This window comes from Macrosteles quadrilineatus, unplaced genomic scaffold (assembly GCF_028750875.1).
Source record: "Macrosteles quadrilineatus isolate MER2022 unplaced genomic scaffold, UCM_ALF_1.0 Scaffold_1__1_contigs__length_201487025, whole genome shotgun sequence".
Taxonomy (NCBI): domain Eukaryota; kingdom Metazoa; phylum Arthropoda; class Insecta; order Hemiptera; family Cicadellidae; genus Macrosteles; species Macrosteles quadrilineatus.
This window is the reverse complement of record NW_026542594.1, coordinates 71,467,835-71,492,647: the sequence shown is the minus strand read 5'-3', so window position 1 is coordinate 71,492,647 and position 24,813 is coordinate 71,467,835. Positions and strand designations below refer to the sequence as shown.

The window sequence follows — 24,813 nt, the reverse complement described above, 5'->3', positions numbered from 1 at the left end:
CCTTGTTGACTATCGACTATTGTTGTTCGATAGATTCATTCAATGCTTTATTTCAACTTACTGTATTGTTATCAAGACGTATTGTTGACTGTTGACTGTTGTAGGAAAGTGAAAGTCTTAAGTAGTCCTCTTGCTAGCTCTGCCGAATGATGATGGTTGTTTGTTGAACATTTGGTTTACACTGGTCTAACCTATATGAATTTAGATAGTTGTTTTTTTGTAGGAATGGGGATTAAATAAGGCATCAACGCAAAACATTTATTAAATATGGGTGTAGAAAATCATGAAGTGGGACTATTTTAATTACTATTTTTTAATTACTACTCGACTCGAGTTCGAGTATTTGAAAAAACTCGAATAATTACTTGAAGGTCGAGTACTCGCCCACCCCTAGTTACCGTTTTGTTATTGAATTAAGGTACGTAATTTTTCTTACCTGAAAATATTTATTTTGAGGTATTAATCAACGTTTAAAACAAAAGAAACAACATAATATATCTTCACCACATATAAGCACAACGAACAGTGATCGTTTCGTTCCCACTCAAAGTCGGCCTAGATTTAGGGGGCACTTTCTCGTTGCCGTTTTTGGCGTGGAGCAGACCAAGGACCACAAAAGTTGAAAATATAACTTCCTTAGTCAATGGGATATTGTGTTTTTAGCATTTGCTTTCCTCTTTTACTGTCTTCAGCTGTCATTTTGACAAATGTCATTGATATTTTCGTCCCATATTGCGTGTTTTGTTTGCAAGTCAAGTAGCAGACGATAGTCGAGGACACGTTACCGAATTGTGTAGGAATGGGGATTAAATAAGGCATCAACGCAAAACATTTATTAAATATGGGTGTAGAAAATCATGAAGTGGGACTATTTTAATTACTATTTTTTAATTACTACTCGACTCGAGTTCGAGTATTTGAAAAAACTCGAATAATTACTTGAAGGTCGAGTACTCGCCCACCCCTAGTTACCGTTTTGTTATTGAATTAAGGTACGTAATTTTTCTTACCTGAAAATATTTATTTTGAGGTATTAATCAACGTTTAAAACAAAAGAAACAACATAATATATCTTCACCACATATAAGCACAACGAACAGTGATCGTTTCGTTCCCACTCAAAGTCGGCCTAGATTTAGGGGGCACTTTCTCGTTGCCGTTTTTGGCGTGGAGCAGACCAAGGACCACAAAAGTTGAAAATATAACTTCCTTAGTCAATGGGATATTGTGTTTTTAGCATTTGCTTTCCTCTTTTACTGTCTTCAGCTGTCATTTTGACAAATGTCATTGATATTTTCGTCCCATATTGCGTGTTTTGTTTGCAAGTCAAGTAGCAGACGATAGTCGAGGACACGTTACCGAATTGTATTTTTGTGAAATAAACATTCTTAAGTAAATAAATTGAATATTTTTTATTCTTAAATAGTAATGCAATGGAAAATAGGGATTGAGGGAAGTAATTAAACACAGTTTTATTGGCAATTATTTATTTGTTAGTACAGTTGAACCTCGTTTGTACGAACCTCGATAAAATGAATTCCTCGAGAAGACAAATTTTTTTTAATCCCCTTGGCCTTGACACTTTCATATAGATCAATGCTAAAAACACCTCTATACAACGTAGTAATTAAGTTAAAAACCTCCATAAGACGAATTTGTTTGTGACATGGGCTAGGACTGATTAACCTCTATACAACGAATATTCTTAGCACAAAACCTCTACAAGACGAACGTGACCTCTATAAGACGAATTTATCATAATCTTAACCTCCATAGTAGGTAGTTTTCAAAATAAACAGAAGCTTGTCTCAACATGAAACCCCCACCCATACCTCCTCCTTCCTCAGTCATTGTTTGGAGAAACATTGGAGCGAGGAGAAACCTCTATAAGAAGAATAACAGCAGCATTAAACCTCCATAAAACGACCCTCTTTATTAAGAATACCTCTATAGTACGAATTTTTCCCGTAGCCCTTGAAATTCGTCTTATAGAGGTTCAACTGTACATAATATTGGCTGGGACTTAAATTAAACCATTTTGTGAGATTCACCCCTAAGCACTCGTTAAATCTAATGTTATATAATTGGGAATAACTAAGTCTTTTGTGGAAATATTTTAGTAAAAATGTAATCAGACAAGTTGAAATTCGCTTGGTCTGCAGGTTTGCTGCGGCGGGGGTATTATACAGATCTGTTAGGTAGGTTTGCATGTATTGTGGTTACTTGACTTGCTACGAATCTTAATTGTTAATATAGTGACTTTTGTTTCAGAAAATTGAATATTGTCAGAGCAAGGTCTGGTTTGACATCAAACCCAACAAGAAAGCAAAAAGAAGTGCCAAGAAGTTTGTTTTTTAGTTTAATTTAGAGCTATTTTGCCTATGCCTACATTGTTATATTTTTGTATGCCAAATAGATACTAATCAATACGTCAATACCCTTACCAATAGTAGAGTTAATTATTTTGTGTTTGATTTAAGGATAAGTCTGATTATTGAAGGGTCTCTTGAAATGATCTGTGATTTTAATTATATGAATTGCAGTGATTCAAATTCTGTAAGAATGGAATAACAATTATTATAAAAAATATATTGAGAGGTTTTATTTATAATCCTTACACATGGCTACAGATGATTACTTCTGCTACATTCTGTATTACAAGTATTACATAGTAACTAGCAAATTACAAAATACAGTATAAAAGAAAAACATCAGTTGTTACTATCAAGCAAAGATTACACTGAAGATTATTCGATTATTGTAGTAAAGGCTAGCAGTGCGGAGTGTGGGACGCGTCTGTGGCAGTTGGATTATTGTATCTAAAATACTAAAATGCTATGGAAAGGGAGATGAACAGGTCCAAAACATAGGAAGTGGCGACGGAAGTAGTAAAAGCTAGCAGTATGGAGTGTGGGAGCCGTTTGTGGCATTTGAATAAATGTATCTGCAATACTTAAATGCTATGAGAAGAGAAGGAACTAGGTCCACGACGGAGGGAGTGGTGAAGGAAGTAGTAAAGGCTAGCAGTGCAGAGTGTGGCCGTGGGAACTGTTTGTAGCTGTTAAATGCTATGAGAAGGGAAGGAAACCGGCTCCAGGACCTGGATCTAGCCGCCACGGCCGACGCTGCTGCTCCTCCCCCCGCCGCCCCACAGGACACATCCATTTCAGATGCAACCGAGGATATATCCCACAGGTTTAACTCCCCCCAGCCGTCATAACAAGGGTCTCACAGGAATTTTTTATAGGATTTTTACTAAATTTAATTCACAAAAAAATAATACCTCTTTATTACACTCGCTAGAACTGATTTTATTTTAGCTATTTTGAATATAATCATCCATTTCCCCATTTCTCAAAGGGTAACAATATACTTGCTTTGTACCAACTGATTAAAATTTAACTCATTTCCTTTATTAAAAAATTAAAATCGAGCTAAATAATCTCTACTAATTGAATAATTTTACTAATTGAATTATATACGGTTTGATGAAAAAAAATGTTTGTCAAATGACATGGAATAGGCTATACAGGGTGATTTGTACTCAGTGTGACAAAACATTTTTGGTGTAAGTACAAAGTAAATGAAGTGTGATGATGCATATCAAATGTTCCAAGTCTAAAAATTAGCTTCCCAAAAAATTATTTTATGTTTTTCAAAAATAACCATGTTTTTAAACCAAATACAGCGATTTCTCAATTACCTGTATATGGATTTGAGTAGATAATGTAATTTTCGTGTTCTACATTAAATTTTGAACAAGAATAATAGAAAATGACAAAGGATCAGTTGTAAAAACTCCATTGTAAATAGATTCAAAGATAAAAATTAAGATGTTTGATAACAATTTTAAAAACAATGGTCTATTGCATTTTTCACACCCTGTATACAAGAAAGTGTCGGAATATGTTAAAAACTGCGCCATTTTATAAGCTTTCCAACGATATGCTACACTATTGAGGTTTATGTCTGCTTATGTACGCTTTAATGGTTTGAAGACTACAAAGCATGGCGTCTTCAACATTTAAAACATAGAAAGTCGGCATGTATTAAGCAAAAGTTGTATTTTTGATTCAGCTTGAACAGTAAAAACAGTAAAAAAGTTCTTTGTTTTCTGGTATTTAAACCACTAAAACAAACAAAAAAATATCTAAACCTCAATAGTGTAGCATATGGTTGGAAAGCTTATAAAATGGCGCAGTTTTTAACATATTCCGACACTTTCTTGTATACAGGGTGTGAAAAATGCAATAGACCATAGTTTTTACAATTTTTATCAAATATCTTAATTTTTATCTTTGAATCTATTTACAATGGAGTTTTAACAACTGATCCTCCATCATTTTCCATTATTCTTGTTCAAAATTTAATGTAGAACACGAAAATGACATTATCTACTCAAATCCATATACAGGTAATTGAGAAATTGCTGTATTAAGTTTAAAAGCATGGTTATTTTTGAAAACATAAAATAATTTTTTGGGACGCTAATTTTGAGACTTGGAACATTTGATATGCATCATCACACTTCATTTACTTTGTACTTACATAAAAAAAATTTTGTCACACTGAGTACAAATCACCCTGTATATGAGTTCCTGTTAGGAAATGTAAATTAATTAATCTATTTCGATTATTTTATTTTATTTTAAAGTCTAAAAATCAACTGTTGTATGAAACATTTGTACATATTTCATAAACAGGCTGTTATTAGCCGTAATGTCTTATTTGAATCGTTTACCTATTAACTTTTACAATTAATCATGCGATTGCATTTACCAAAGTTTGTTTAGTGCTTAAGCTAAGTTAGGCCCTGTACACATGAGGGCGGCAGCCGCCGCGGTTTATATTGCGCGGGAACCGCGGCGGTTGAAAGTTCAAAGGAGTAAATGGGACCGTTCACATGCAACTGCCCACTTCCAGTCAACCGCAACAAACCGCGGCGGTCGTAGATTTCCCTTCGACCGCCGCTGCTCCCGCGAGGTTGGAGTTACATGAGTTGGCATGAGAGCGTACACATGAGGGCGGCAGCCGCCGCGGATGACTTGCGGTTGGTACTAGGATCACACAGTCACACGCATCTGCGCGCTCGCCCCGTGGACATCGCCTGTGTATTCACGAGGTGATAAGTGATCTTTTACTTGAGTCAACAGTTCATCGAAAGAGTTTACACTCATCCGAGAGTAGTTAAAGAACTTAGTTAGGTATTCTCTTAATTTTGGGTACAGAGTAACAAATGAACCCAAGGTTAATCTGTCGTCTATTTCAGGGTGCACCCACCATCTCCTTTGTCGTCTTCGCCTTGCTTTTAATCTTCGATGCAATAACCAAAGGCAGGTTAACTCTTCCAGCTCCATAACTGTACTGGCTGTTGTGTCCGAGGGTTTCGAGGAGCCAAAAATCACTCCACAACCGCGGCGGCTGCCGCTCTCGGGTGTACAGGGCCTTAGACAATGAACAACAATGAATTTTTTAAATTTTAGCAAATAATTCACCTCATAAAATACTATTTTGATTCTTTATTTTTTACTATGTTATAATTGATGATTAATGTCTCATGGCACATACTCTTATATGTCACTCTTAACACAGATTGTTAATCTTCCTCTTAACGTTAACACAATTTAAGCTAGCCAGCCGGCAATAACCCATTAAATTCAGTAAATAAATTAGCTTTGATGAACGAAGCAACCACCCCTTTCATACATTGCAATGTAATTACTGACGTTGAATGTTTCAACTCTTATCATTTAACACGTTCGCTACTGCAATAGTACAAAATTTTTCATTCACATGGACCAGCGACGCACATATGCGACGGCCGGTTTCCACCCATAGACTGCTGTCGCATATATGCGACGGCTAGTCACATTAAAATAGATTGCCGACGCATATCTGCGTCGGGGTTCTAATGTTATTAAAATGCTTAAATCTTTGTAGTGGTCTATTTGAAGGTACTGAATACCCTGCAGTGGTCTACAGAGATGTCTGACGCACAACTGTGTCGCTTGGTCTGTGGATATGATGATTGGTGACGTCATATAATAGTTGGAAAAACTGGTCTTTACTTTTCTGCATCACTGTATGTATGTATGCTGCATTATCCTATGTAGCTTTTATATTTGTTCAGTTATAAACTGTTCTTGAATAATCTGTTTATTTTTTACTTACTTTTACCTTAAAACACAAAAAAATGAACTGTCGCATATATGCGACGTTTAGTCTATTTTAAGAAAACTATGATAATTTTCACTATTGTCTTCGCTGTAGACCGGGCGTCGCAAATATGCGACATTACAAAAGGTTATAAAAAATACAAAGAAACAAGAATAATTTATTCACAAACAAGATTGTAGCGTATTACAATGTAAATGATCACTGTTTTACAGGTTTTCGCCCCTGGTCTGTGTGTACTGTTAACCAAGTGACAGCCGGTCTATGTGTAAGATTCAAGTGTATACCTCGGTCTGTGGTAATGACCGCAGCGTCACATATATGCGACGCTCAGTAGCGAACGTGTTAAACCAAAACAACTGAAATGCTATCTATGATTTTAAAATATTACATCAAAACATAAGAACTAAGAAGTTATGGTAACATTGACGAATTTCTAGTTTTATTACAAGGTATTAAATGTAAATTTAATTGTATTATTCTAACGGAAGCATGGTTGAATCATCCGGGTGATCCTATGCATATAGATGGTTAAAGTGACGGTATTATTCTCTACATCGATGACTCGTTATCAGTGTCCTCCAATCAGCTGCTGCTCGGTGGCGTGGCTACGAGCTTGTCCTTGACCTTTGACTGGGCCGGAGCAACATGTAACCAACCTGCTTTGTGTATACCGTAGTCCGAATACATCTTTACAGATTTTTAACGACAACTTTAAAGAATTTTTAGAACTTAACACAATAAGTTCTCAGATAAAAATGTATTGTGCTCCCAAAAACATCTTTTTCGGACACAGTGACCCATACTCTGCATCAATAGAATGTTTAGGTACATAGCATAGCGTCTGATATGTCAGCTGACAGTGTTTGGTTAAGTCACCGCGGATACTTCTAATTTGTCCCTGGTTTACATCTAAAAAGAAATTACCATGTTGTAATGTACATGTATTATTTTTCCAAGCAAAAGGTATAGCGATGGGCTCGTACAGTCTCCAATCTGAGTTCCGATTCCTGATAGGAATGTTTAGGTTAATTAAAATGTCGTCCCCTGAAATCACACAATCAACAATTTCCAATTTTAAGTACTTTGAAACTCCTCTGCCATCCCGGCAGGGCAAGGTTATATCCGTCCTATGCCAAGGACCTAGATAAATTCAACAAATCGTGTTTGAGTTTCTAAATAGTTATAACTGAGTTAGGAATTTTTTCTCTTGACACTGACTTTGAATTTCTAGGCGAGTCACTAGTTGGATCGTCTTAAGTTGTCTAATAACGTGATGAGCCCCTAACTGTAACAAACTAAAGCTGTTATGGGCATTTTTCTGTTCCGCTGTGAACTCCATTTTCTGAAATCGATCAATTACTTTAGTTATATTGTTGAAGAATAAAGATTGTTTACCTTGAATGAGTAGGCTTTATTTAACACAATTCAAGTAATGGAATTCATGAGTAAGAGTTAAATCTAGAGAATGAAATAATGATTACAAACATTCAACATAAACAAATAAAATAACAATGTCCAACAACAGCTGGGAATATTTTATATCACATTCTTTCCCGCTAATATAATTTAAAGTCTTTAAGATGAGAAGGTAGTTTCTTCTGTCTTGAGCTTCGTTTCTGTGATTGGGTTTCATCAGTCCTTAAGGTTTGTAGAGGCTCTTGAGTTGCAGATTCTTCTATCACCTCTGCATCGGGATGAGACACATCCTGGGTTTCATCTACTAAGTTTACATCGCCATTAAGTTCCATTGTGTGGTTCTCAGGTGTTGATCCATCATCAAAATCTGTTCTCTCAGCTTGTTTTCCACAAGGAGCTAAGTTACATGTAGACACTGTTGTCTCACGCCCATCTGGCAATCGTACATGAGCGTAATCAGAGTTTCCTTCCAGCAACGTCACCTCCTGCACTATTGGTTCATACTTAGAGTTTCTGATAGGACGTCTCATCAACACTTTTCCAGGAGTCGTCAACCAGGTTGGTGTGGAAACACCATTTTGTGATCTTCTGGGATGTCCAAACATTCGTTCATGTGGCGTACAATTCGTGGCAGTACAAAGCAAGGATCGGATAGAGTGAAGAGCTTCATCCAGAACTAATTCCCACTTTGTCACGTCAAGTTGATAGTTCTTAAGGGCAAGTTCTACTGTTCTCCAGAATATACCATTATACCTCTCAACCTGGCCATTACACTGCGGGTTGTAAGCAGTAGTCCGACTAGAAGCAATGTCGTTTAAAGCGAGAAACTCCTTTAGTTCTTTTGAAAGAAAAGAAGATCCCTGATCGGAGTGAATGTAGCTAGGAGTACCGAACAATGAAAATAACTGTTTCAGTTTGCAAATAACAGTCGAAGAGGACATATCAGGACAGGGGTACGCAAATGGAAATCGTGAGTACTCATCAATGATTGTTAGCATATACCAATTTCTTGTAGAAGAGGGAAGAGGACCCTTAAAATCCAGGCTAAGTGTAAAAACATACAGACAGCGTAGCGTAGCGCAGCGTAGCGTAGCGCAGCGTAGCGCAGCGCAGCGCATGTTTTAAATCAAAACCGTGCATTGAAATGAGGTATGACATACTAGTAGCGTATTTCGGCGTAGCGTAGCGCAGCGCAGCGCAGCGTACGACTGAGGAACAAACTATTTTGTTTTTCTCAGAGCGTATTGGAGCGCATTCGACTGCAGACACGCTTAAAAGTCAATGCTAGTCTCTTTTCTGCATCAATTGGTCCTCTTCAATTAGTTGTAAGCTTCTCTCAATCATCCTTCACCAAACTAAATATGTAATCGAACGTTGTAGTCGACATTCTTGCATAATTCTTAAACCGAGACTCGTGTTTCCTAAGGATTTGAAATAAGATGTATTCACCATGCTTGTTCCTGCCTTTACACACTTCATGCACCACGACACTTCTCCTACTGATCAAAAACTGCCGCCTTAAGGTATTTTCGACAAAACTAATACGACGCCGTCTTCGACAGTGTTATCTTCTACAGGGTGTCACAAAAAAGTGTGATGGGCTATACAGGACCTAATTCTACATGCAAAATAAGTCAAAAATGAAGAATAAATTTTTTTGGATTTCGGCTTAGTTTAGCCGTAATCCGCCATTTTGTTTTTTGGGGAAAATATTTATTATTTCAAAATCCCTTTGAGGTATTTTTACGAAACTTGGCAAAATTGTTTACACTATAGTAAGTAACATTAAAAAAAAATATATTATTTTAACTTTCCAAATTTCAAAATGGCGGCCGTTTGAATTTTTTAATGCCAAATTTCATGAAAACCGGTACCTAAATTAAAATTTTGTGAGACACAAAAGTTTTAGTATTTATTATGAAAAATCCAACAAAACAAAAATGAATAAAATCGGTTCATAAATAAAGAAGCTGTGTTTATTTTAGTAATTTAGACTGAAATTACTTAATACGTTACATAAATTATTAAATTACATTTAATACATTTTAATATTTATAATTTCTGTCTAAATTACTAAAATAAACACAGCTTCTTTATCTATGAACCGATTTTATTCATTTTTGTTTTGTTGGATTTGTTATAATAAATACTAAAACTTTTGTGTCTTACAAAATTTGGATTTAGGTACCGGTTTTCATGAAATTTGGCATTAAAAAATTCAAACGGCCGCCATTTTGAAATTTGGAAAGTTAAAATAATAATTTTTTTATAAATGTTACTTACTATAGTGTAAACAATTTTGCCAAGTTTCGTAAAAATATCTCAAAGGGATTTTAAAATAATAAATATTTTCCCCAAAAAACAAAATGGCGGATTACGGCTAAACTAAGCCGAAATCAAAAAAAATTTATTCTTCATTTTTGACTTATGTTTGCATGTAGAATTAGGTCCTGTATAGCCCATCACACTTTTTTGTGACACCCTGTATACTGATGTAAGTTACCCTATTAAGACCGTCTACAACCTATGTTGCGCTACGCTACGCTGCGCTCTCTGTGTGTATTGGACTACGCTGCGCTCCTATACGCTACGCTGCGCTGCGCTACGTTGCGCTACGCTACGCTGTCTGTATGTTTCTACACTAAGACGCTCGAACGGTGATGTTGCTTTTATTAATTTTCCATCATGTTTGAAGAATCTTGGTTTTACTTCAGAACATACCTTACAGGAAGCAGTCATTCTTCTTACCTCATCAAGGGAGTATGGTACATTTTTGATTCTTATCCAATGATACATACGAGTTTCACCAGGACATTCTTTCATTCTTTCATGATTTTGATGAAGTCTGTTCATTTTGTCGCTCATCGAGCACACTCGTGATAGAGAGTCAGCAGCTACATTCAGTTTACCAGGTCTATAAACAATATCATAACTATAGCTCGATAGTTCTAGTCTCCACCTCATGATTTTGTCATTCTTAATTTTCCCCGATATCTTAGAGTTGAACATAAAAAAAAGAGACAGACTTCTGGTCTGTTATTAGTTTGAAATGTCTGCCTAGCAAATAGTGTCTCCATTTTCGTACTGACTCCACGATTGCATATGCTTCCTTTTCAACCGAACTGTGCTTTAGTTCACTATGAGACAGAGCTCTTGAGAAAAAGGCTACAGGTTTTCCTTCCTGGGTCAGTGTTGCTGCTATTACAGTGTCAGATGCATCAGTCTCAACAGTGAAGGGTAGATCAGGATTTATGGGACTCATTGAGACATTTTCAATCTCTTGTTTCAGTTCATTAAATGCATTTATAGCCGTTGCAGATAAAGGGAAAGAGCTGGTTGTCAGAACTTTAATCTTTTCAGAAAATCGTGGGACATATCTTGAGAAATGGGAAAACAATCCTACTGCCCTTTTTAGGGATGATGCGTTTGTGGGCAAGGGGAAATTCTTTAGAGGTAAAAGCCGATCAGAATCTGGCTTAATGGTTTTGTTGCTTATTGTATATCCAAGGAGACTAATAGATTTAATTGAAAAAGAACATTTATTTTCATTAATAGTCAAGTTATACTTACTAGCAGCGTTCATCAGTCTGTTTAGGTTCCTATCATGCTCCTCTTGTGTTTTGCCCCATACTGTTATGTCATCTAAATAAGCAAAGGTGTCATTAAGATTTTATGCCCTGATTATGCCATCAATAACTCTTTGGAATGCAGCAACTCCATTTGTCACCCCAAAAGGAATTCTGGTAAATTGATACAGCTGACCACATGCTTCAAAAGCTGTAAAAGGCTTATCTTCAGCCTTGATCGGTATTTGATGGTAAGCGCTTTTTAAATCAATGGCACTAAACACTTCATAGTTAGCAACTTTATTGACAATTTCTTCAAGATTTGGGATTGGATAAGCATCGAGACTTGTAAATCTGTTTATAGTGTTAGAGTAGTCTATTACCATACGCTTCTTATGGTTTTCAGAGCTGGTAACAAAAGCTTGAGCTCTCCATGGAGATATACTTGGTTCTATTACGCCTTCATGCAATAGTGAGCGAATTTCTTCTGAAATAAACTGATAATCTGTTACTGTATGACGGCGAGATTTCACAGAAATAGGGTGACAATCATGTGAAATATGCTCAAATAGTGAAGCTTGTGGTACATTTGCAGCAGCTACAGATACTATAGCAAGAGGAGATTCGGGTCTGCCTAAATGTGAGTTCTAATTTAGAATGACGACTGAGTAAATCATGACCTATTATCAAATCACAACAGAGGTTGGGTAAAATGCACAAAATCACATTATTGTATGAGTTACCAAGAATCTTCAAATTAACTTTGCATTCACCTTTAGTTTTAGAAGTTAATTTAGAAGCCGCCATTGATACTTGACTGATTTTAGAAGGATAGGTTTTTATTTTCAGTTGATTTACTAAGTTACTACTCAGGAAACTAGTGGTACTACCAGTGTCAATTAGGGCTTGAGCAGCTTTGCCATTTACATTAACTGGGACAATAGCTTTTAAAAGACCTAGGGGATAACTTGAAGAACAACTTATGTGGCTTTATGACTGATGAAGTTGTATGTTTAATTATTGAGTTTTGACCAAAACTTGACTTATTTATTTGAGAGGAAGACTTCTTAACAAAGTGACCCTTTTTACCACAACATTTACAGTAAAAATTTCTTGCAGTACAGTCATTTCTTGGATGTCTATTGAATTCACAGAAGAAACATCTATTATTACTCCCAGAAGTAGCGGCTATGGTTGGATTATTTGTATCATCGTCTTGAACGATTGAGTTTTCTTGTTTAAAAACTGAATTGAGATTTGAGCTGGGTTGATATAGGAGGGCTTGTTGTTGTGCACTTTCCAAACAACGGATCTGTTCATAAGCATCTTGAAGAGGCAGCTTAAAGTTCTCTAGCAGTCTCTGGCGAATGTGTGGAGCAATCAGACCATTTACAAATGCATCTCTAATGCAGTCATCTCTATTTTCTTCTGCAGAAGTACCTTTAAAATTGCAGTCTTTGCTGAGTATCTTTAAAGCTTCTAGATATTGGTCAACTGATTCTCCTGGTTGTTGCTGACAAGTAGATAACTTATGGCGAGCAAATACTTTGTTCACTGGCTTACAATATAGATTTTGAAGATTACCAATTGCATCTTTAAAATTCAAACATTCACTGATATAAGCATATACTGAAGGCACCACATAGTTGATTAGAAGTTTCAATTTCTCAGATTCATTTGCTTCTGTCACTTTAATAAAATTTGTAAATGTCCTGAGCCAGTGATTCCATTCCATTGCTGCTGTTGAAGAGTTTGGATCTAGGCCTATTGAAAGTTTTGCTGGAGCAAAATGTTTTTCCATGATTTCAGATATTGTTTTAAATAAATTGTTGAAGAATAAAGATTGTTTGCCTTGAATGAGTAGGCTTTATTCAACACAATTCAAGTAATGGAATTCATAAGTAAGAGTTAAATCTAGAGAATGAAATAATGATTACAAACATTCAACATAAACAAATAAAATAACAATGTCCAACAACAGCTGGGAATATTTTCTATCACATATATTTTGTAATATTACATGTCATTCATTCATCATTAACATTAATTTCATCACCCCACAGAAATATCATCCTATTTTATGTTACAATATAATAGTTATGCCAATTCTCACCATATCTATCCTATACTTATCAAAAACCAACAATAATCAAATTTATTTAGAATAATATAATTGTAAGAAAACTGCAACATGATAATAACATCTTAAATATAGTACCAGGCCTACGCACAGGCAACTGCCCATGTAGGCCTATCCCATAGGTATGGCAGATTCATTCACAATTATAGTTGTACTATTATAGTTATCTTGCTCTCTGTTTTTATTTATCTGTATCAGTATCTTTCTGTATATATTGGGATAAATAAACGTATTTCATTTCATTTCATTTCAGTATTACTTTTCAAAATTATTCAAAGAAAATCAAAATTACTGTGGCAAGTGTCATTTATGGGAATTAACCAGCTGTACATTATATCAACAATGGACATGGACTTCCAGAGCTTCAACCATCGCCTCTCCCCAGATCCTGCCAACTCTTCACAGTGTTAACATCACTTTATAGGACATTGTGCTTGACTTAAATTCATCCCAAAGTGTAATCTAAATTTTAAATTGTTTTAAATCAAAAGTATTAGGGACAAGTGCCTTGAAAAGTACCAAATTTTAACCAACCCCTATTTTATTTATTGCTTGTGGTACAAAGGTGAAGACAGAGACTCCAAATTGGTAACCATATCATCCATCTTGTTTAAATAACTAAGGACAAATCTTCATTGAACATTTTGAATCAGCATAGCCTAATAGGCCCAATTATAACTTAAACTCATCAAGATCTACATATTTCAAATTGAACCTTTATTACAAATTTAACTAATCCTCAAATCTTATTTTATTCGATTAAATTCAGTGAAACCATTTGGAATCTTTCTTTGGATTGACATATTACAATATAGCATCATAAACTTAGCCTATTTCAGAACAATAATTAAATTATCTGCATTTTAAAGTTAAAAGCCTAATATATCATTCGAACCGGCACGACCACCCCTCCCTGAGATCAAGAGTTTATATTATATCTATATGTATAAAATCCAATGTATGCTTGTTTGTATGTATGTATGTTTGTTTGTTTGTTTGTCCTTTATGGACTCGACAGATTGTAATGAAACTTTCAGGTATTATTAAGCATTATTCAAGGATGGTTTGTGTGAAGTTTGGTGCAGATCCATCAAAAGGGCTCCGCCCCAGTGGATCTGGAGTTTCCCATGTTAACCTTATGAGTACTCATATTTAAATGGAATGAAAGAATCTTAACAGCTGGTTCAACCATAGACAAAAAGAAATAAATATTTATATATATATAAATAAATATAGTCTATATTTACTCTATTGTCTATGGTTCAACTAAAGAATTTGATTCAGTGATGTTCAATAGTATTAAAAATTTAATAGGTTTACCAACAGGGTGCAGCACGATTATTTTTTTTTTATTTATGAGAACAGCTAATTTGCAACCAAAAGGTGAGTGAGCGTAGCGAACGAACTTCAACCTGGAGGTGAGTTAGCGTAGCGAACGAGCTAACCTGAAGGCAAGTGAGCGCAGCGAACAAGCTCCAACCTAAAGGTGAGTAAGCGTAGCGAACGAACTTCAACCAAGACGTGATTGAGCCATGCGAACGAGCTCATCTTGAAAATGAACGAGCATTTGACATTAAACCACATTAGGACAGGACGACGTCTGTCGGGCCAGCTAGTATTTAAATATTAATCACTTCAGAAGAAACCAACCCAATATAACTATTATAGCCTAGAATCTTTTTATCCACTTTGGAAGCCCCACCATTTTGTAAATTTACTATTGTTAGACCCTATAGAATTCAACCAACAACTTCTAAGCTAAGCCAATTTTTGTGAACAGACCTCCTCCCTCATTTTTAGACCGATTTTAATGGTTAAAAAGTCAAAATAATGGCCCTGATCTGTAGTTTTGCAGAGTGTTTTTCATTTTTTGAAATCTTTATTAGTTTGGGCAGGATCATCCCTCAGTTCTTTTTGAACTCTCTGGATCAGGATTGTTTACTAACTTATATGTAGCTTATAAATTTATTCTAACGATACCTTGTACACAGGTTACATGTGAACGGGTTTTTTCTAAGTTGAAAATAATAAAGAATCGTCTTAGGGCTAGTTTAGGCCAAGACCTTATGTCCAGCCTAATTTTTATGAACGTAGAGAGAGATTTGTTTTCTGATATTGACAAAGACGAAATAATTAATGACGTGGCCAGGAGTAGTGACGAACTTAAAAGAAAACTGATATTTTAGGCAATCATTGATTATAGGCAAGTGTATCAGTGTGCTAGGTTAGGAATATTTCATTGTCGTGTTTTTATATTGTTAACAAAAATATCTATTTTAAACTTCTTTATGTAATAATTATTTATGTTATACAATATGCTTCTATTATTATACTAGGCCATATTTGAGGATCAATGTGCAACTAAGGAGTTGCATTAAGTTTTGGTTTTGCTTAATGTCATGTAGTGTTATTTGCATTGTGTCTTTTTATTTTTGTGTTCGTAGTTGGCCTTGCATTGAACCATAGTTCTGTTTTAGCTTTTAGCCAACCATTCAAGTAGTACTAATTTAATATTGATTTTCAAGTAGTAACATTTATTAATATTAATAAATTAAAATTTTGTGCTGGTATTAAAATAAAATATTTTAATCATTTTGGCCTATGGATTGTTGATATGCAATGTCATTTAAAAGGTTTTACCTAACCAAATAGAATCGATAAGGTGTATCAGTGTGCTAGGTTAGGAATATTTGTCGTGTTTTTTATATTGTTAACAAAAATATCTATTTTAAACTTCTTTATGTAATAATTATTTATGTTATACAATACGCTTCTATTATTATGCTAGGCCATATTTGAGGATCAATGTGCAACTAAGGAGTTGCATTAAGTTTTGGTTTTGCTTAATGCCATGTAGTGTTATTTGCATTGTGTCTTTTTACTTTCTCCCCCTATACCATAGTATATGGAGAAAGTATTGTTTTCGTTAAAATTTTCGAGTTTGAGTTTTGAGTGGATATATTCGTTTTGGGTCCCCCTGGACCCAAAAAAGTGGTTTTCGAAGTGATGTCTGTGTGTGTGTGTGTGTGTGCGTGTGTGTCTGTGTGTGTGCTTTCGTGCTGCATAAGCTGTGGGGGCATGAGTGTGAATGTGACCAGACTGTGTGGACCTGGTCGCTTATGTGGACATCACACACGTCCACACAATTTTCACAGGAAATACATTAACTGTGTGGACTTAGTGATGTCTGACTAGTGGCGCTCCTACAAACTTTTTGGTGAACAAGGAAAGCTGTTTGGCTACTAGCAATGGGGCTTGAGTGTTTGGCTTCCCAATATCCTGATAGAGAATACTCCTTGTACAACATTTCATAATAAATGAATAACCCAATAAACTATTTAAATAATTCTTACAGTTTGGTTAAACATAGCATAGTTACAATTTATATATATTTATTTATTTATATAAATAATTATTTTTTAACTTTTTATAACACCTCATATTTTTTTCATAGTTATTTATTTCACTATTTGTTCTTGTGATTCAATTTAGCTCATATTTTCACCCATCTTCTTCTTCTTTTATTTATTTATTTTTTATATTTGATCAAATAGAAATTTTTTAATCATTTTTTAATCAATTTGTTTTTTTAATCATTAGATTAAAAGGTTTATTTCATTTATTCAGTTCATTTCACATTTATGTTTTTCTTCTCCATTAAATATTTGTGTACAATTTTTGTAAATACTTTGTCGGGATAAATATATAATTCATTCATTCATAATAAATATAATTAATGTGTGAGATAATAAATCATTATCACATTTTATATTATTCAATATAGTATTTAGTAAGTAAAAAAAAAAAAACAATTTGCAAGATCAATTTGCAACAATTTGCAAATGAATAGACAGTGCTGGCCAGACTTTACATGTTTAACCAGTTTTATCACTTTTTTTTAATTTGATCAATATGACTAGTTTTGATTATTGTGATTTTTGACAGTATTTTAAAGAATCTTTTGACATGACACAATGTTAATACATTGATTATGTGGTTGCATACAATGACCTGACGAAGTTCTAAGGAACGAAACTAGTCGTCATACCAGCAACTGTGGTTGGATGAGGTAATCCTTTTATATTATTAATGTGTAATGGAAGCAAGTGGTTTACTAAGAACAAATGACAGAAGTCATTGGATTCATCCTTTTTGTTGTCAACGTGATGCAGGTGAACGTTTTCGTACGTTTTACAAAACATCAGGAAACATGAGACAACTTTTTTTTTACACTATCGTATGTCAGTCCAGTCATTCGATGAGTTTCTTCAGATCATGAGGCCTCAGATAACGAAAATAAACACACATTTTAGGAATGCTATTCTATGCTAATTATAGGGATGCACTGTGGATGCGATGCTACCTGGTGTGGATTAACGTCCGCACTAGTGAGTACTACGACTATCCGCAGTACTATCCTAATAATTAGACCAATTCGTTAATTACGAGGAAAAAATGTGGTTCAGATTCCACAATAAACTGTAGGTCCCTTAGTTGCCATAAGCTGTATGGGCTATTAATTAACAGCTGTGTCTAAGGAACATGTCGGCCTTAGTCACTAACAAGACTACAAGATCGCGCCACTTGTCCTTCACTCATATTTGGGTTAAAATACGTACATAGTGGCGTCCCTATCTTTAATAATTGATAATTGATAATCAGAATATTATTATGCCTGTTTGTCCCACAGTGATAGCTGGCCGTGAACATTTTCGATAAACTTATCAACATCAAACATTTCTAGTAGATTCTAAACAACCGCACAACACAACAGGATAGTGTGCACGAGCCCCCGAGACTGAACGAGGTTTCGGTCTTTGGTCGTACTAAGATGATTGATTAAATGTACTAAGTTAGATTTCAGTTGTGACAAAATTAGTCAGTACATTTTTAGCGAATTTCCCTATAGGGAAGTAGCTATTACCGTAGGTCTCATGGTAAGACCTAGGCCCGGGACCGATTTACTTTTTCATTTTGATGTCCCCAGAGGCCAAAAACACCATTCGTTCAAATTTTTATATATGTATATATATGTGTGTGTCCATTCGCACGATAACTTGAGTAATTTTTGTCCGATTTTGATAAAATTTGGTTTGAAGGTGTAAGGCGAAATAAACTTGAATGAGTTTGCGAACCAGCATGATCAGACTATGGGAACAGGGGTTTTATGGGGGGTTTTATGGGGTAAAAATAGGTTTTCCCTCATTTTTGACCCTAAAACACAAAATTTCACAATTTCTTTCTAAACCATTTTGTAGAGCTTAAAAAAACAAATAATTTAGTATATTAAAGTGTTATTATGCGCCTAATTGTTACGGAGAAAATTCAAAAAATTGTAATTTTAAAATTCCCATGTTATTCTTATGGAGAATAAGTCAACTGTTGTAGTATGCTTGTTTATGAACATATTTTGATCAAACATTATTTTTACTAAACTACAGTACCTTTTAACATTTTACATTAAAAAAAAAATTTTTACCCTCCCTGTTGCAGCAAACCTAAGTACTCGTTAAACTATAATTCTGTTTAAATAGGGAATAAATGTGATATTTTTAAGGAGACATTTTAGTGTAAATCCAATCAGGCAAATGGAAATTCGCTAAGTCTGCAGGTTTGCTGCGGCGGGGGTATTTGTCCCTGTCATTCTTCCATTACAAGTCCCATCATTAATTAAATGGCCATCGTTAATTGTCTTTACTTCTGGTTAATTGCGTCCTTAAGTACGGGGTTTGTGAGTGTAGATACTAAGTTTGAGAACGCCTCACAGAAGAAATTTACACACGCAAAAATCTGGTGATCTAGGGGCCACGACTTAATATCACGACATAAATATTGGGAAGGTGAAATAAACCATTCTAAAATAGAAATATAATAAATTTAATGAAAATTGAATCCTTATGGGCAATGAATCTTGTTAAATTAACATTTATAAGGTTTATCTAACGTTGTTGTCCCACCTGTGACATAAAAAAGAGCTTAATCAACAATTATGAACCACAGCTTGACACAGGGCCGCCCGAAGGGGGGGGGGCAACCGGGGCAAGTTGACCCGGGTGCCGCAGCAAATTTTGTTTGTGGTCTTGTAGGTTTGCATGAATCGTAAAGGTTATCAGATTATGGCGTTAATAAATACGAATCTGAAAAATGAGGCTGTAGTTAACAATAATTTGTAACACTATAGGTGTAATCAAAATGTAAACGTAATGTAGTATGAAACTAACAAAAAAATATGCGAATGCGACTAAACTGTGGGGAGGGGGCACCGCGACTATATTTTCCCCTGGCGCTGACAACCCTAGGGACGACCCTGGTTGACAAAGCGTTTTGACATCTACATCATCCTAACAGTTTCTTTAGAACCAAACGGCTGCATTTTCCCGATAGATTCCGTTTTCCTAAAATTCATTCGTACGGACATAATTCATTTGAAAAAAAAATAGAAAGAAATAAAGTGGATTACAATTTAAAACTGAGAAGACAAAATATTTAACTATCCTCTAATAGTAATTGGTTGTCGTCAAGATGCTACCCCAACAAAACGCCACCATCTAGATGACCATGGTGGGTTGACTTGTAGGCTGCAATTTAAGTGCCGTACCGACAGTATAGTCATTAATTAAAATATATAGTACATTTTCCTTACGTCCGCCAGTAATTTTAATACGGGAATATGCTTTATTTCTTCTCATAAAACCTTTTGTACTGCCGTTGATTATGGACGCTAACTGACTACAAGTACAGGTAATGTATCAAATATAAAGGGGGAGGCGTGATTCATATGATTATATTTCTTTGTACTATCGGTCGCTGATTACTGTACAGAATCATCTTTTTCCTACCTGCATTAATCCATTTACTGAACTGACCCCTCACACCGCCCCCAGACGAACAACTAAAGGAAGCATGCCCCCCATAGTGACAGTGCGAGTGGCCGCCCCACATCCCTAACTAGTGAAAGGCCGTGGGTGAATATCAAACCAAAACAAAAGTTGTCAACAAAGCCTATAATTTTTCAATATCAACAAAATAACAATCATCAACAATCAACAAGTTAACCATCCAAAGAATTTTTTTTTTAAATCATCTCTTTCTCAAAAATTTAAATTAAAAGAATTTATGTCTACCCCTCTGAACTTACAAAATGGTAACTGTGAATATTAGGCCTAATCAAAAAATAAATTATGGTAACTGTAAATATTACTTAAACTTTAAATAAATTAACAATTAAATAAATAACAGGTAGGCTACTATAAAATAAATAACGGATGGTGAATAATTTTGGGGCCCCATCTATTAGCAGTCCTTTTCAAAAGTTCATAAATTTAAAACCAACTTGCGGTACACTTGGCGTAATTATTTTCGTTCCTGGTGGCAGGCGGTGGTGGTAGAAGGCGGTTGGTGGCCTAATGGTCCCCGGAGAAACTGGGCCATTGGCAGCCCGAGGAGGACGAAGATGGTGTGTTCCCCCGGGCGACCCTCTCCGAAGACAGCAGCCGAACCAAGCCTCCCATCCGGGACCTCATCCAACGTTCAGCAAACCGCTTAATTCATGTTACAAAAAATTTGGTTCACACGAAGCACAGTCAAAAATGTGGCAGGATGTTAATAGATACCAATTCGGCATAACAACACAAATTTTGACATGAACCGATGACAGTCGCTGGACTTCTGCCGAAAATGTGCCCGACAACGGAAAATTGCCCCGGGGTCTGCAGGACTGCTGCCAGACCCAAACTGAACGAGTTCCGGCGCAAGGCCAGCACTCGCACTATACAAAAAACACTGAGGCGTGACATTGGTGGGACGCTTGGTGGACAAGTCACGGCTCATTACACTATCGTCGATTATAGGCGCTAACTAGAGCTACAGTTCAACATAGTCAAGCTATAGTCAAATTTGAAACTGAATTGAGTACCTCATCTGAAAGGGCTTTCTGTTCAGAGACAAAGTCAGTTGGTGTCATAGATCAAGTCAAAACCAAATACAGCAAAGTATTTAATTTATATATTATTAATACATAAAATATTCAATTAATATTAATTATTAATAAATCAATATTGTAAAATGTTAATATGAAATTAATACTATAAAATATTTATATCAAATTATACAAAATTAATATATAATATTAAATTATATTAGTAATATGAAACCAAATCAATTGTATCACTGAAAAAATATCGATAGTTCTCCAACAATATCTTTATGAAGACATTGGTATTTTGGCCTGATATTTTAATCTGACGAGAAACTATATTTCTTACTTATTAAATATTTTTTGCAATGAATTAATACATGAATGTTGATATTTCATATGCTACATAGCAATTCGGATGTGCCTAATATCTCGTCTTTAGGCTTCATTCATCCAATAGATCTTGAGGGAGCCTTCGACGTAGCCTCCTGTTCTCAGTTCAGTTGCTTCACCAAGATGAAAAGTTAATGCACCAGGAACATTGTTTAAAGATTTTAGAAATTTTGAGGTGGTTTTTTTCAATAAAGGCCGAGATAGACTCCACTCCTAGTTCTTCATGTATATGCCTGTTTCTAACTGTCGCATCCGAACCTGGATGCGAGCGAAGGAGGATCGGGTACTCGAAATAATTAACACATTTTATGTTAAGAAAAACCGCATTGGTGTGCGGAGCCGGTAAGGTAGGACGATGGCTGTTGTACAGAGAGTGTCGGGTGATCGAGGTAGCAGTGGGAACGGAAGGTGGTGTGATGGAAACAACCAATGGGGTTAGTTTATTCGATCAGGCCATATGACGTCACATCGTACGATATCTAACGGTACATGGATCGAGCTAGCAAATTTAATACTTGTAATATTTGAATCTGAATTAGAAATATATAATTCATTTTATAATTAAATTAATACACCACATTTCCTCCGCCCTTACTTTTGAACATAGCTTGTATAAAATTTTTATGGAAAAATGTATACACACAAATTGAAAACATCAGTAATGAAAATAAAAACACAATTTAAAAACAGCAGAGTTAAAAACAACATTTAAGATTGTAAACATCGGTGCTGAAAATAAACACAAAAATATTGAAACATAAGTGCTGAAAATAAACACAAAAATATTGAAACATCAGTGCTGAAAATAAACACAATAGAATTGCAAACAAGCGTAAATATAAAACCATAACAAACAATTACAAATCCATTTTCTTTGGAGGATTCCTATCGCGTTGTGGATATCGCCTAGTATTAGTTGTAACAGGTGACGTAGCAGTCAGCTGATCGGGTTGTAAAGAATGGCGTTTCGCAACAATAGGACTATGCCGCTCGGACTGGCCTGTAGTTGGTGAGTGACGCGTAGTAGTGGGAGAACTCAGCTGTTGAGGCTGGGTGTGCTGGTGGGGCGGCCTGGCTGGTGACGACACCGGTGCTGACGATACACAGGAAGTAGTAACAGCTGATGTTGACGTCACGGGATCGTAGTATCTGCTATGTTCCGTGTTGATGTTGCTGCCTGATTGCAAGCCTACCAGCTGATCTATGTGTCGCTTCCAAGTTGAGCCTGTCTCTAGTTGTACAATGTATGTTACTGGCCCTAGTCGTCTAACAACCGTACATTCAACCCACTTATCCTTCCCTCTATAGTCTCTTGCTAGTACACATTGTCCTATAGCTAATTGTCTAGTATGAGTACCCCTTGCATTTATGATCTGTTTCTCTTGTTTTTGAGCAACAGTTGACTGAATGTTTGGTCTGATTAAATCTAACCTAGTTCTTAATGGTCGATTAAACATAAGTTTGGCGGGAGATTCACAAGTGGTACTATGGACTGTGTTACGATAAGAGATAAGAAATCTACTTAAAGCTATATTTACATCCTCATTTTCAAAGATTGCACATTTTAATCTTTTCTTTACTGATTTTACCGCGTTCTCAGCTTGGCCATTAGAAGCTGGATGGTAAGGTGGAGTCAAGATTTGTCTTATTCCATTCTGTTTCAAAAATTTTGAAAATTCCTCAGAACAAAAAGGTGGACCATTATCACTAACTATTATTTCTGGTAAGCCAAATCTACAAAACATAGGCCTGAGTTTGTCAATGGTCTGTTTGGCTGAAGTGGAACTAACAAGTTCTACCTCAATCCATTTACTATGGGCGTCTAGTACAATTAAATATATTTGTCCTTTTAATGGTCCAAGGAAATCGACATGAATTCTTTGCCAAACATTGGGAGGAAATTCCCATACATGAAGTTTACTTTTAACAGGAGATTCCCGCTGTGCAAGACACGCTGAGCAACTGTTAGTCACGGCCTCAATATCCTTATCAATAGAAGGCCACCATAAATACGACCTGGCTAACGACTTCATTTTTACAACTCCTAGATGTCCATTATGTAATTCTTTTAATAAAGCCCCTCTTAATGATTTTGGAATGACTACTCTATAGCCCCACATTAGTATTCCGTGTTCAACTGTTAGCTCAGCTTGCCTTTTAACATAGTCACTTAGATTAACGTCCGAATTGATTGGCCAGCCGTACAAACAAATCCAAGGATTTTGTTTAACTCACTGTCTTTTTGAGTTTCCTTACGCACATCATTAAAATCTATTGGTACATCGCACTCTGATATACATTGGAGATATGTTCCTAAATAATCAATATTTACATTACTTTCTTCCCTGTCATTACAATTTAGCGGAAGTCTAGACAATTCGTCCGCGTTACCATGATTTTGTGACTTAACATAATTAATTTCGTAATCGTAACCTGACAAAAATAACGCGTAGCGTTGTAGTCTGCCAGCTGCAAATGCTGGTAACCCTTTTTTCGAACCAAATATAGCTAATAGTGGTTTATGGTCTGTACAAAGAGTGAACTTCCTGCCCCATAAATACTGATTGAATTTATTTACACAGAAAACAATGCTTAGTGCCTCTTTGTCTATTTGAGAATAGTTCCTTTCTGCTGAGTTTAGTACTCTACTTGTGAATGAAATTGGTCTTTCTATTCCATTTTTGTCAACAATGCTTAACACTCCTGCGATGCCGTAGGGTGACGCATCACATGACAATTTAATTGGCAAGTCTGGGTTGTAGTGCGCTAGCACATTAGCTGAAACTAATCTTTCTTTTATAGCTTCAAACGCCTTTTGACATGACAAAGACCATTTAAAAACTACGTCTTTCCTTAATAATTGATACAAGGGTGTTAGAATGGTAGCAACATTTGGTACAAACTTTGCATAGTAATTAACTAGACCTAGAAAACCCTTGAGCTGTGTAACATCTTTTGGAACTGGTGCCTCTACAATGGCTTTGACTTTATCTTTGGATGTGGCAAGACCCTCTTGGCTAATTACGTACCCTAAGTACTCTAAGCTATCACTGAAAAATTGACATTTATCTTTACTAACAGTTAACCCTGTTGTCTTTAGCCTACTACACACTTAGTCTCGACAGGTGTTCAGCTGTGTCAGCTCCGGTAACAATAATATCATCAAGAAATGACGCTACACCCGGGATACCTTGTAGTGTTTGCTC

General features: G+C 35.6%; 1 protein-coding gene across 3 annotated transcripts in view; it reads left to right on the top strand.

Annotated features, from left to right (window-relative positions):
- Positions 1-2,589, top strand: part of LOC128983566 (prosaposin) — a 207,501-nt gene extending 204,912 nt beyond the window's left edge. For all 3 annotated transcript variants that reach the window (XM_054402884.1, XM_054402883.1, XM_054402885.1), the window contains exon 18: positions 2,272-2,589. In XM_054402884.1, the coding sequence (XP_054258859.1) occupies positions 2,272-2,358 (87 nt within the window). In that variant the 3' untranslated portion in view covers positions 2,359-2,589. The remainder of the gene's footprint in view (positions 1-2,271) is intronic.
- The last annotated feature ends 22,224 nt before the right edge of the window (positions 2,590-24,813 follow it).